Here is a 14,539-nt window from a genome sequence, read left to right on the forward strand (position 1 = left end):
AAACACAATCCACCATAACACCACTGCCAGGAGAATCAGAAGACAGGTGGGGATCACATTCAAAGTCCTACCTGTGGAACTCCAACCTCAGAATTAGGTCATGAGAGTCCTGGGTGGCCCTTCAGACCAGAACAATTGGGTCAGAGTTCAAAACAGACTCCAGGCAGTCACATTAGCTGCTAAGGTCTTATTCAAAGTCCTCAAGAGTAGAACTCTGAAGACACTGTTCTCAGCCTTCAAGTTCAGTCCCCTTACCCTCTACTTCCAGAGCCAACGTAACCAAGTAGGATAGCTAAAGCCTACAATACTATCATTTAGCAAACCAAGAGAAGAGGACTCTTGTGAGTTTGAGCTGAGCCTGAGCTACAGAGTAAGTTCCACATCACACTGGCCTAAAACAAGGCACTGATCAAAGTAAACAAACAAACAAACAAACAACAATCAGAAAAAAAAACAAGACAAAAACAAAAACCAAGGTGTCTGGGACATATGTAGTAATCCACAGGAGAGTTTCAGTTCCTGAGAAGTGAATCTGAATCTATAGAGCTTTCTCCCATGCTACACATGGTTGTGGGAGATCTTACTGGTCTACCTGTCCCTCTCATTCCTCTTTTGGGAGAAAGTTATGAGATTGATGGAATTGGGGGAAATATTTGGGACATACATATTTTTGCTTCTCTTGCAAGTGAACTATTTGTTGGTTGAACATTCTTTGTTTCTTCAGGTGAGATTCTAAGGAACCCCATGAAGAGGTCTGATGCCTTGCAATACTAAGTGAAGGACAAGGAAATTCACAACATATACAGCCCTTCGTCAACACATAGGAAGACATGCTCTACAGTATTGATGTTATGATTCATAGAAGTGAGCAATGTTCCTCCTAACCTTTACTCTTACCCTTCTCGATGAGCTAGAGCTCACTCTAGGAAATGGGTGGAAAGTATTAGGAAGGCCACAGTTCTCTAATTTCGGGAAAGATGGGAAATCCTTTGAAACACTTCCCATGTGATTCCAACATTTGGCACTAGGTGTTGCTAGTGTGGAGGTGAGGTTTCATTGTGCAGCCCAAGAGGTTTCACCAGATAGTCAAGGAAGATGGGAGATTCGTGATCCTCCTGCCTCAGCCTCTGAGTACTGGTACTATAGACATGAGCCAACATGCTTGGCTCTTTAACGAGTTCTTCTAAGTTCCTTAATGAGTCTTTCTTTGTTTTATCATTTAAATGGTTTATGTTAATATATAATATGTAATTTATACTGTAATATAACAGTATCTCACCAGATAGTCCAGGCTAGCCTGCAGTTTACATTCCTTCTGTCTCAGCCTCCTGAATTTGGGGATTACAAGAATGCACCACCACATGTGATCTATCACTTCTAAAGTGGCAGTTCATTTTTAAAGCAACAACAACAAAAACAAAAAACAAAACAAAACAAAACAACAACATACATAAATACCTACATACATATACACACACACACACACACACACACACACACACAAAACAACAACAAAAAAAAAAACCTGACCAACTATTTAGAATAAAAAGGCAGAAATTGTTCCCTGAGTATTCCTTAAAGTTTTTACCATTATCTCCCAGCACAGAGGTGTTCCATCCTCATAGGATGAGATGTGTAAGTCCCAGTTCTGGGACAAGCCCTGGTTTCTGATCATTTCCCTGGCAACATTGACCACAGAAGCACAGACAAGGCTAGTGCCCAGAAGCCTATCCTGTAAACATCAATGAGCTAAAAGGTGAGGTTCAAAGGCAGAGTTAATTCAGAATAAGTGACAATCCTTTTTTTTCCTAATTTTGAAAGAATCTGTGCAAGTGAAATGATTTATTCATTTCATAAACATGCCAGAGGCTCATGGATTCCACATTCCCTTGAGTTCTCTAGAATCTCAGCCTTTCCATCCATAAAGCACAAATGTGTCAGCCTCCTCCACGAGATGTTCCTTCTTTTGGTCCCCTTACATTGTCTGATGATGTCTCTGAGCTCTCAGGATCTCAGGCTTCCCACGGCCTCTCTGCCTTCTGCCTTTAAAGGGTCATGGTGTTGCTTTAGTGTGTCCTATTTTTCTTAAGTTGTGTCTTTTACAGCCATATCTTCCTTCCCACTCTTTCAGTCACATGGTCCCTTACTTGACTGTGTCTCTTCCATAATTCCCTTTTCTCCTTTGCCTGTCAATGCTACACAATACCAACAGCAAAGCTAAGATAGACATGTTGTTTCCCTTTTGAATTACTTTTGCTTGTTAGAGCATGGTTTTAATTTTTAATTTTAAAAAACTGCCATGAAGTATCAGACTTCTTACGGTATGCATATACATGTCAATTTGGTTAACTTCTCCCATATTCGCCCTCTTCATTTCCTTGCTCCCCTTTCTCTGCCACACTCTTGCACCCCCAGGATTCCCATTTCCACTTCATGTGTTCTATTTTCCACCCTCCTCTTAAAGCCTCTTTATTCCCCACTGTGCCACGGGCTCCTCTCTAGTCCCCTGGACTTAACCTATGTCTGCATCCATGTACATACCCATATTTACCATTAGAGGCCAAGATCCACATGTAAAAGAGGAAACATAGCATTCTGCTTTCTGAGCCTTGATTACCTTACTTAATACAGTATTTTTCCAGCACCATCTATTTTCCTAATAATCCACACATGCCTTCTTCTTTACAGCTAAATAAAACTCTACTGTGTCTACACCTTAGCCATTCATTGGCTGATACAAATGTGGTCAGACTCTACTTCATTCCTAACATGGAAAGAGAAGCAATGAATTTGGATGTCTTGCTGTAATGGGATATAGAGCCCTTGGGGTATATACGTTGGATAGGCATAGGTAGGTCACGTGGAAGTTCTATTTTAGTTTTGTTAGAATCCTCCATATGATTTACACAGTAGTTTGGCTCTGTTTTACTCTTTCACTGAGAGTAGACAAAAGGTTACTCTTTCCCTATATGGCCCTACATGGCCCAACAGGCATTTGTGCCTATTGGCTTTCTTAAAGGAAGCCTTAGAAGCTCACTCCGTTAGAGTGAGGTGGAATCCCAAAGTACTTTTAATTTGCACTCCCCTGGTGGCTAAGGATGTTAAGCACATCAAGAATGCATTTATTGGCCATTCACATCTCTTCTTTTGAAAAATTTGAAAGGACTTGTTTAGTCTAACCAAACTTCTTCATTTCAGAACCTTGGTTAAATATCCCTATTACTCCAGACCATGGTGTAATAACTCTTAAAACTTCATTGTTATTCATTTTATGCTTTGTCAATGGGAATCTCTAGTTTTCATATTACATATTTTATAAAAATCCATTGACTTTAATAGAACTCTCCCAAATAAAAAGTTCTTTAACTCTTAATTCGTCTAAAGGTTTTCCTTCTTTAATCTATTCATATTAACATTTGTGAAAAGTACAACAAATCCTTTACACGTTTAAAATCAATATAACTATAAAGAACTTGGGTGTAGATTTAGAAAGACTCAGACTAGGTGATGACAAAGCGATGACACTGGAATTTGCATCGGCTCTTAGCAAAATGGCTTCCTGAAAGATACTGATCCTACTGGAAGATAGACAAGTCTGAGACATTTCAAAGGTCGGTGCGGATGACAAGAAAGACTTGAAATAGGAATCATCCTGAAACTCCAGGTGACTTGGTTTGCCTCCCTATGTGGTTCTACGAAAATAAGCCTGCTAGGAACTCTGGATAAACAAGAAATCTCTGAGCCACTTGGAGGCTGGCATGCTCGTTCCTGCAATAGGAGGGTGATCTAAGATAATTCACAGAGATCAATGTTTTAGAAGCTTACCTTGCCTGATGATTCGAACAGAACTTTCTCTAGTGAAATGTTTTCCAAACCTTGAAGAAGTTCCCTTGGAAATCCATCAATGCATGAAGAAGAGTAGAGCTGTAAGAATCGTTTCAGGAAAAGATGCATTTCTTTTTGGCGCAAAATCAATTCAGAGTTGTACAGGGACGTGAGAAGTGTGTCATCAGGCAAAGAAATCCCTGAGACCGGAGTTGCAGATGCTTGAGAAACAGAAAGATCATGATTTAGGCTTATTTGGATGACAGCATGGTCTCAGTCTTGGTATTCATTTACTGCCTGCTGTGACACACTAACCATAGCCACCATAGTCCCGCCACCACCTTGCTCTGTGAGATTGATATACTAATGGGTTACTGATTGCCACAGGCTTCAGGGGAAATCTCAGAGGCACATAAGGATATTGTTTCTAGTTGTAAATGTTAACTGTACCATCTATTCTTTCTACCTGTCTTATTTTGGGTTCCTATAAAACATACCCTGTAGTGGAGATTTGGGTGTATGGCATTCTTCTGACAAGGGATCTCAAAGACCTTTGTGGATGGTTAGGAAAATTATGGCCAGAAGAAAGGGAGAGTTAGGAGGGAGCATAATGAATAGGACAGGTTCAGGCCCACAGTCAACAATGGATCAGTCCTGCTGAGATCTTCTAAAAAACAACATCAACAACAACTGTAATCGTAATGCCATTGTGCACTGTATAAAGATTTTCCTTGTATTATTCAAATGCTGATTTCCATGCCCCTACATCTGGTTGCAGTCCTTCTTCTGAAATCTCCTGTCTCATTGTTATATAAGCATTGCTCCCCAATTATTCTCTGATAGGTCAATAAAGAAGCTGACCAACCAATGACTGAGCAGTGGGAAGAATAGGGCTGGACTTCTTCCCAGCCAGAGGAGGGCGTGGAAAAGAGAGGAAGGGGAGATTTGCTACAAGGAGAGGGTCCAGGAGACACCATGAGAAAGCACCTAGAGCAGAGAGATCAGTACTGAAATCTCTGGGATTTTGGCTAGGAGGTTACCAGATCAGCATAGAATATTCAAATGGTTTAGTACTGTTCAGTTGTTGTACGTTAAAGATGTTAAATAAATCTAATAGTCCTGTCTCAATTATTTGAGAGCTAGTAAGATTAAGAGAAAAATGGCAACACTTATAAATTTCCACTAACATTATAAAACAAAAGAAAACAAAACAAAGAACTAAAACCATGGAGGACAGTCTCAATTAATGCAGGAACTGGAAAGCTCCTCTACTGTCTGTCACCTTATTGGCTAAGGTCACTGCTGGATGTGGGGAGGATTGGCACCCCAAGTTTACAAACTGGACAAAACCCTAAGAAAGCCCAGAGCATAAAAGCAGAAAGATGAATACTTCTGTGGAGAAATGCCAGCCACTACACTCAGAGGCAAGCTGTGATGCCAGGACAACCGCAGGGCTGGCTTTTCAGGCTCAAGTCCATATTGTTCCTCTTTGAATGAGTGCCAATCACTGCACAATAAGCACTGGTTGCCTATCCCCTCACTAACTGGACTCAGCCATTCTGTGACTCAGCGTGGTGGGTCTGCTGGCTTCTCCATCACGGGACAATGGACATGGACCAGTCTTTCTTGACTGCATTCACGAGCGTTACTAGATTGCTGGCTTCAAGGGCACCAATGAGTCATAATAAAATACTAACACTGTCCAAATAATGATGGAAAAGACTAATGTAAGCAGACTTGACCAGTTTTTCTAGATATTCTTTTTATGGTGTGCTGTCTAGCTTTCATGTCAACTTGACACAAGTTATTTGGGTAGAGGGACCCTCAACTGAGAAAATGCCCCTTCTCAACTGGCCACAGCCTGTGTGGCATTTTCTTAATTGATGACAGGTATGGGGGCGGTGGAACAAGCTCCTTGTGGGTGATGCCCTCCTCAGCAGGTGGTCCTCCTGGGTGCTATCAAAAAGCTACAAACCATGAGGAGCAAGCCAGCAAACAGTCATCTTCTATGACCTCTGCATCAGCTCCTGCATTCAGGATCCTGCCCTGGCATACTTCAGTAATGAAGTGTGACCCGACATTTGTAAGCTGAAACAAACCCTTTCCTCACATTGCTTTTGGCCTTGGCGTTTTATCACAGCAATAAAAACTCAAAAAGACAGGTGGTGATGTTTAAAATTAGAATTAAATATCCTATCCCAAGTCATGCATTCCATCTCTTTCACACAATTCCTAGATAATTGAACACAAAGCCTAAAGCCAAATCCTGTCTTTTGTCTTTGTTTTTGTTTTTCAAGACAGGGTTTCTCTGTGTAGCCCTGGCTGTCCTGGAACTCACTTTGTAGACCAGGCTGGCCTCGAACTCAGAAATCTGCCTGCCTCTGCCTCTCAAGTGCTGGGATCAAAGGCGTGTGCCACCACACCCAGCTCCAAATCCTGTCTTAGTTACTTTGTAAAGCTGCTGCTTGGGTGTCCCTTGTTTTTTACCTGTTTTGCTCTATGGACCACTTTGGAAATCTTGGGACTCTACCAGATACCTTTCTGTTGTGATGTTTTTAAATATATGGCATAAGATGTATGGAATTTCTACAGACACCAATTATATGGAAATATTATTCCAGTCCAAGGTTCCTATACTTCAGGTCCCTGAAAATCCCATCTTTTGTTAACCCTTCACTCAGATGTCAAAATGACTCTATACATTAGAAACACACACATATACAGCTATAAGTTATATATATATACACACATATATATAAAACACTCTATAAGTTATATATATGTTATATATATAACTCTATAAATTATATATATATAACTCATAAGTTATATATAATATAAATGGCATATATAAAACTCTATAAGATATATACATAACTTTAGATAATATATATATACAACTATAATTTATAGGTATATAACATATATATGTATATATGTGTATATATACACATATATACATGTATGTATGTATATATACATATATATATACATATATATGTAACTCTGCAAGTTAGAAATATGATCTGAGTAAGAAAAGGAAAATAATATTCTTAACACATCAAGACACACCTAGCAGCTTGCTCATGTTGTTGATTCTTTGTAGGTGAATATAGTAGCGAATGAGAAGGATCCACGTAACATCCACTTTGGATAGGTTCCTCTTTCTCCCATCTATACAGTCATACACATCATCATTTTCGCACATAAGTGAGTTGGAAGTCTGGAAAACAACTTGGTAGTTTTCTGAAAGCAAAACAAACAAACAACAATAATATGACACAATGCCATTCTTTTCCTGAAATAAATCTATGCATAGAGTCTGAGGGAAAGACTGTTAGATGAGCAAATGTTCAATTTAAGAAAAAGATGTGTATCACAAAGGTACCAAACAAAGTGTTAAAAGAAAAAGACAGTGGTGAGATACTTAGCACACATATTTTGCTGCTTTTTAAAATAAAGATTTATTTTTATTTTATGTGTATGAGTGATTTACCTGCATTATGTATATATGTATGTATGTGTACCATGTATGTATATGTACCATGTATATATGTGCACCATGTAAGTATAAGTACCATGTATGTATGTGTACCATGTGTGTATGTGTACCATGTATGTATGGGTGCCATGTATGTATGGGTGCCATGTATTTGTGCGTACCATGTATGTCTGAGTACCATGTATGTCTTGAGTATGTATGGGTACCATGTGTGTATGTGTAGCATGTGTGTATGAGTACTATGTATGTATGAGTACTATGTATATATGGATACCATGTATGTATGTGTACCATGTATTATGGGTACCATGTATGTATGTGTACCATGTATGTATGGGTGCCATGTATGTATGGGTACCATGTATGTATGGGTACCATGTATGTGTGCCATGTATGTATGGGTGCCATGTATGTATGTGTACCATGTATGTATAGGTACCATGTATGTATGGGTGCCATGTATGTATGGGTGCCATGTATTTGTGTATACCATGTATGTCTGAGTACCATGTATGTCTGAGTATGTATGAGTACCATGTATATATGGATACCATGTATGTATGTGTACCATGTATGTATGGGTGCCATGTATGTATGGGTACCATGTATGTATGGGTACTATGTATGTATGAGTACTATGTATGTATGAGTACCATGTATATATGGGTACCATGCACATGCCTGATACACACAAGGACCAAGAGAAGAAGTCAGACCCACTGGACTGGAGTTTTGAATGGTTCTGAGCCACCATGTGGGTGTTAGAAACTGAACCCAGGTTCTCTGCAAGAGCAACAAGTGCTCCTGATGGCTAAGGCATCTCTCCAGCCCCCAAATTGTTTGTTTGTTTGTTTGTTTGTTTGTTTTATGGTTCTGTGAACTGAACGTAAGGCCTTGTGCCTGCTAAGCAAGTGCTCTGCCCGTGAGCTATAGCCACAGCTCTGCTTCCTTTTATGTAGCACATATGAAACCTTTGTACAAAACAATTTTTAAAAAGACAAATAGCCCAATTTCAACAAGCAGTTCATAGGAGAGGTGTGCAAAGTACGTCAACAACCAACCGGTAGGCCTAAACGATGAAAAATTTTAGCACCGCTAACAATCAGGGCAATACAGATTCAAGATGAAATATTCTCTTCCATCCCTTGGGCAATGACACAGTGGTATCTCACTGTAATGAGCATTAGTGACATCTTAAAGAAAACAGAGCATGCACACACTTACTCAGAGGTGCAACAGCCCACAAGAGGATACAGCAGGATCTAACAAAATGGAAAATGAAGATATCCATGTGTGCGCATGGAGTCTTGTGCAACGAACGATGTGCCCGGTAGTTTTGCAATAGAAAAAGGAAACTATGAAACAGGAAACAGTGTGTTTCTTTGACATTGTTGAAGGAAAGCAGAATAAAGTAGATTCCTCCATAAGGGAGGAAGTGTAGTGTGGAGGCACCATCCTTGTCTCAGTAGCGATGCTTGCTAGTGAGAGAGCTTGACAATCTCTGTGCCTCGTGCTTGTCTGCGCACCGTGAGTGCGCTAAGAGATGCTGCAAATGAGCCATGAGCTAAGGTGCAGATTCGACATGAGAGAAGAATCATGTGGTGCCGCTGTGTAAATTCAAGGGCATGCAGTACAATTCCTTCTAGGGCTGTGTACAAACATTTACATTTGATATTTGATCAGGGAACAGCAATTGTCTCTGGGGGATGAAAGACATTGAGATGAGAGGGGTCTTCCGTGGGTAATGGTCTAGGCATGTTTTCTTGACTAATAAATTGAGTTTCCATGTACTTATTGTTACCAGGGAATGACGCTTCTCTGATTGGCTGTCTAGCTGTCTAACATTTACCACCCACCTAAGAAAACAAAATACTGCCCCCATGCTTTCAGAGTACCTTGTAAATAACCCTTCCTTAAAACCATTTCCCTGGCTCTGTCTGAAGCCACCAGCCACCAATAACCATTAATCAAACTTTTGTACCAGGAATCACACAACTGTCACCGCATTCTTTATGATCTTTTGGAAACTCTGTTTGGAGAAAATTTACGTGTGTTTACAATCTTTTTGCACTAAGAATTCTACTTTTAAATTTTATCCAAGATGTGTATAGGTGTAGTTCATTGATTCTTTACCTAGCTTTCTAGTGTGCTATTGACTAAATACAGTGCAATTTGTTTATCTGATCTGTTGTTGATGGGCACGTGAGTTTTTCTGATTATATTTTTAGTTCTTAAAGAATTATTTTAATGTTATGAGTGTCAGCTTGCATGTAGTCCATTACCTTGTGAACGCCTTGCATGCATGGAAGCCAGAAGAGAGTATTAAATTCCCTGTATCTGGGGTTACAGATGGATGTGAGCTGCCATGTGGGTGCTTTTAAGCACAGATCCACCTCCCCAGCCCCTGTATTTTGATTTGTTCTTATTTTGCTGTCTTAAACAAGACTGCCATGAATATCTGAGCATATATTATTTAATACTTCAGTGTACAAATTTACTGGGAATTAGATTTAGTAGTTTATTTTCTTCTATTTTTTAAAAGAATCTTGCTTTGCTCTTTTGTATAAATTTTAACAGTTTATCACCTACCACCAAGATGCAACTTTTTTAAATTGTTACAAAAGCTTCATTAAATTTACATATCATCCTTAAAAGACTTGCAGAAGTGTGCCCCTGACAGTCATACAGATGGCACGCTCTCTCCTGTATTTGTCAATACATTTTGATTTGTTCCTTATTTATAACGTTTGTTAATCACTAATAATTTAATCTTTTAAAGGTACTATCTTTGGAAGTCTATAGAAATAAATTTTTTTAAAATTATATTTTACTTTTAATTTATTTTCTACACTCCATATTCCATTCCCCATGTGCCCCCCATCCACCCTCCGACTGTTTCATATCCCACACCTCCTCCCCACCACACCCCGTTTCCATGTGGATGTCCCCACAACACCCCACCTGACCTCTAAACTCCCTGAGTCCTCCAGTCTCTTAAGGGTTAGGTGCATCATCTCTGAATGAACACAGACCCAGAAGTCCTCTTCTGTATGTGTGTTGGGGGCATCATATCAGCTGGTGTATACTGTCTGTTTGGTGGTCCAATGTTTGAGAGACCTCAGGGATCCAGATTAATTGAAACTGCTGGTCCTCCTACAGGGTTGCCCTTCTCCTCAGCTTCTTTCAGCCTTCCCTAATTCAACAGCAGAGGTCAGCTGCTTCTGTCCATTGTTTGGGTGCAAATATCTGTATCTGACTCTTTCAGCTGCTTGTTGGGTCTTTCAGAAGGCAGTCATGATAAATCCCTTTTTGTGAGAGCTCCATTGCCTCAGTGTCAGGTCTTGGGACCTCTCCTTGAGCTGGATCCCACTTTGGGCCTGTCACTGGACCTTCTTTTCCTCATTTTCATCCCGGCGATTCTTTCAGATGGGAAGAATTATGGGTCAGAGTTGTGACTGTAGAATGGCAACCCCATCCCTCACTTGATGTCCTGTCTTCCCACTGGAGGTGGGCTCTACAAGTTCCCTCTCCCCACTGGTGGGCATTTCATCTAAGGTCCCTCCCTTTGAGTCCTGGGCGTCTCTCACCTCCCAGGTCTCTGGTGCATTGTGGGGGGTCCCCCCAACCTCCTATTACCTGAGGTTCCCTGTTTACATTCTTTCTGTGGGCCCTCAGGACTTCAGTCCTTTTCCCCCACCCAACACCAGATCAGGTTCCCCTTTCCTGCTTCTTCCCCCACCCGATCCACTTTCCCTCCCAGGTCCCTCCCTCCCTCCCCACTTGTGATTGCTTTCTTCTCTCTCCCAAGTGAGACTGACTCACCTGGGCAATTCAGCTTGTTGAGCTTTTTGAGTTCTGTGGACTGTATCTTGGGTTCTGTACTTTGGGGGGGGGTCTAATATCCACTTATTAGTGAGTACATACCATGCATGTCCTTTGTGGTCTGAGTTACTTCACTCTGGATGGTATTTTCTAGTTCCATCCATTTGTCTGCAAAAGTCAAGATGTCCTTGTTCTTAATAGCTGAGTAGTATTCCATTGTGTAAGTGAACCACTTTTCTGTATTCATTCCTCTGTCATGGGACATCTAGGTTATTTCCAGCTTCTGGCTATCGCAAATAAGGCCACTATGAACACAGTGGAGCATGTACCCATGTGGCAGAGTGGGTATATTCCCATAGGGCATCTTTTGGGTATATTTCCAATAGTGTCATAGCTGGATCTTCAGGTAGATCTCTTTCCAATTTTCTGAGGAACCTCCAGATTGATTTCCAGAGTGGTTGTACCAGTTTGCAATCCCACCAGCAATGGAGGAGTGTTCCTCTTTCTTTACATCCTCTCCAACATGTGTTGTCACCTGAGGTTTTGATCTTAGCCATTCTGACTGGTGTAAGTTAGAATCTCAGAGTCGTTTTGATTTGCATTTCTCTGACCACTAAGAACTTTGAACATTTCTTTAGGTGCTTCCCAGCCATTCGAGATTCCTCAGTTGTGAATTCTTGGTTTAGTTCTATATCCCATCTTTTGATGGGTTGTTTGTTTTTTTGTTTGTTTGTTTGTTTTGGTTTTTTGTTTGTTTCTTTTTTGTTTTTTTGGTTTTTTTGATGGTTAGCTTCTTGAGTTCTTTATATATTTTTGGATATTAGCCCTCTATTGGATGTGGGGTTAGTGAAGTTTTATTTCCCCAATCTGTAGGTTGCCGGTTTATCTTATTGACTATGTCCTCTGCCTTACAGAAGCTTTCCAGTTTCATGAGGTCCCATTTATCAATTGCTGATCTTAGAGCATGAGCCATTGGAAATTTCCCCCTGTGCCAATGGCTTAAAGGCTCTTTCCCACTTTCTCTTCTATTAGATTCAGTGTATCTAGTTTTATGTTGAGGTCTTTGATCCACTTGGACTTGAGCTTTATACAAGTTGACAAATATGGGTCTATTTTCATTCTTCTATATACAGATAGCCAGTTAGATCAACATCATTTGTTGAAGATGCTTTCTTTTTTCCATTGCATATTTTTGTATCTTTGTCAAAGATTAGTGACCCTAGTGTGTGGTTTTATTTTTGGGTTTTCAATTCTATTCCATTGATCAACATGTCTGTCTCTGTACCAATACCATGCAGTTTCTATCACTATTGCTCTGTAGTAAAGTTTAAGGTCAGGGATGGTGATTCCACCAGCTGTTCTTTTATTGTTAAGAATTATTTTTGCTATTCTGGTTTTTTTGCCTTTCCAGATGAATTTGAAAATTGCTCTTTCCATGTCTTTGAAGAATTGTGTTTGCATTTTGATGGGGGTTGCATTGAACCTATAGATCGCCTTTGGTAGAATGGACATTTTTACTATGTTAATTCTGCCAAACCACAAGCATGCGAGATGTCTCCATTTTCTGAGATCTTCTTTGATTTCTTTCTTGAGAAACTTGAAGTTACTGGCATACAGGTCTTTCCCTTGTTTGGTTAGAGTTACCCCAAGATATCTTATACTATTTGTGGCTATTGTGAAGGGGACATGGAGGAGTTGGAGGGAGAGGGAGAGGTATATTACCTTGTGAATGCCTTGTATTCAGGGAAGCCAGAAAAGAGTATTGAATTCTCTGTACACACATATACACACAATCTTTTTATTGACTCCAATCAGTGTTAGCCTTTTGTATATATAGGTATTTGGAATTGACAATTTAGGATTGGATAACCTATGGGCTGAGAGGCTTGTCTCTACGGAAAACTAATTCTTCCCCCATTGAGCAACCACTGATTGCTTGGAGCTCTGCATATAGGGAGGGGACCTTTGTGAATGTTTTCTCCATCTACATTGGTGTGTTAACTGGCATGGTCATTTTACAACAGCCCTTAAGAAGAGATTTCATAGATTTAGCTTCCATTAGGTCTAAGAAATCCTATCTTGCAGCCGGCATCAAACCTTTTCTTTCCCTCTTTCACCATGTTACCTGAGCCTTAGGCATATACTATATACTATAGGTATTCCAACCAGGGCCAGTCTCTCACTAACCACCTTTTGGCCAGTTGTAGATTTCTGTATATCTTCTTTCCACTGCAAAAGGAGTCTTTGAGGATGGGTGTGACTTACACTTACTTGTGGGTGTAACATATTTAGAATACAACTGGAAGCTGTATTAAATTAGGAAACTTTAGATTTTCCTCTGGGGTCTATGACCTCCCCTCCAGCCACAGGTTCTTTCTTGGGTTTACAGCTTCCTTCTATAGAACAGGTCTTAAGTCCAATTAAACAACTGTTAGCTACTACAGAGATTTAAGTGCTACTATTACATCACTGGTTGTATTCTGACAGGCAAATTGTTGTGGTCCATGTGCTTTTATAGCTGGGTGGGACTGCTGATAACCTTTTTCCTTTGGCAGTTTGCAGAGAACCTTCCAATACTGTGGGAGCTAATACTTCACAGAGAGCTTTCCAGGTCAACACCAGGCTATTAAGCAATAGGACACTGTCTTCAAGTTCTGAGAGGCAATAGCAATAGCCTATGTTTTGGAGGTGCACGTTGGGCCTGTCCTTGACTAACAATTCAAAGGAAGGCATTTTTTTTGTCTTTTCCTCTTGCCTAGAACTGGGGTCCTCTATAGCTATACTAAAGCTTCTTTATGGTACAAATTTCTTTAAGATACATATGTATGCATGTATGTATGTATATATGTGTATATGTGTACATATTACAAATTTGTGTATTAGATAGATAGATGCGCGCGCACACATACACACCATACTTTTAAATAAGCTTATAAAATAATGTTTTCCTAGAGCCTTTTCAAACATATTTAGTGTTATTTTGCTCCTTTTAACTCTTGTTCTGTTACTCTCCATCCCCAACTCTAGTGAACTCCCCCACCCCATTTTTCCTCTTCCTCATTTTATTGCACCCATGTTCCACTATTCCCCTTTCTGGAACTCATTCTCTGGACCTTCCCCATTGTTCTTTCTGCTTTCCTGGCTTCTGCAGTTACCCTTAATTATATATGTTGTCTTCCTGGCTCTGGCTTACCTCACTCATATAAGTTTCCAGTTCCATCTATTTACCTGCAGGCTTCATTTTTCTATACAGATGATGAAAATCCCTTTGTGTCTATATCCATTTTCCATTCCCTAGCGATTTTGAATAGAGTGGCAGTCAAAGTGTCCAAGCAAATATCCCTGCAGTAAGATATCTGGGGATGTGCCTGGCTCATTTGGAAGACATAC

The 14,539-nt window shown here is 40.1% G+C and overlaps 1 protein-coding gene across 8 annotated transcripts in view; it reads right to left on the reverse strand.

The window, feature by feature from the left end:
- The window catches only part of Cfap54 (cilia and flagella associated protein 54), a 307,879-nt gene that overhangs the window by 56,884 nt on the left and 236,456 nt on the right, over positions 1-14,539 (reverse strand). For all 8 annotated transcript variants that reach the window (NM_001347060.2, XM_011243636.3, XM_011243638.2 and 5 more), the window contains 2 exons: positions 6,898-7,071; positions 3,826-4,046 (listed from right to left, as the gene is read on the reverse strand). In NM_001347060.2, the coding sequence (NP_001333989.1) occupies positions 3,826-4,046; positions 6,898-7,071 (395 nt within the window). The remainder of the gene's footprint in view (positions 1-3,825; positions 4,047-6,897; positions 7,072-14,539) is intronic.

Source organism: Mus musculus, chromosome 10 (genome assembly GCF_000001635.26).
Source record: "Mus musculus strain C57BL/6J chromosome 10, GRCm38.p6 C57BL/6J".
NCBI classification, from domain to species: Eukaryota; Metazoa; Chordata; class Mammalia; order Rodentia; family Muridae; genus Mus; species Mus musculus.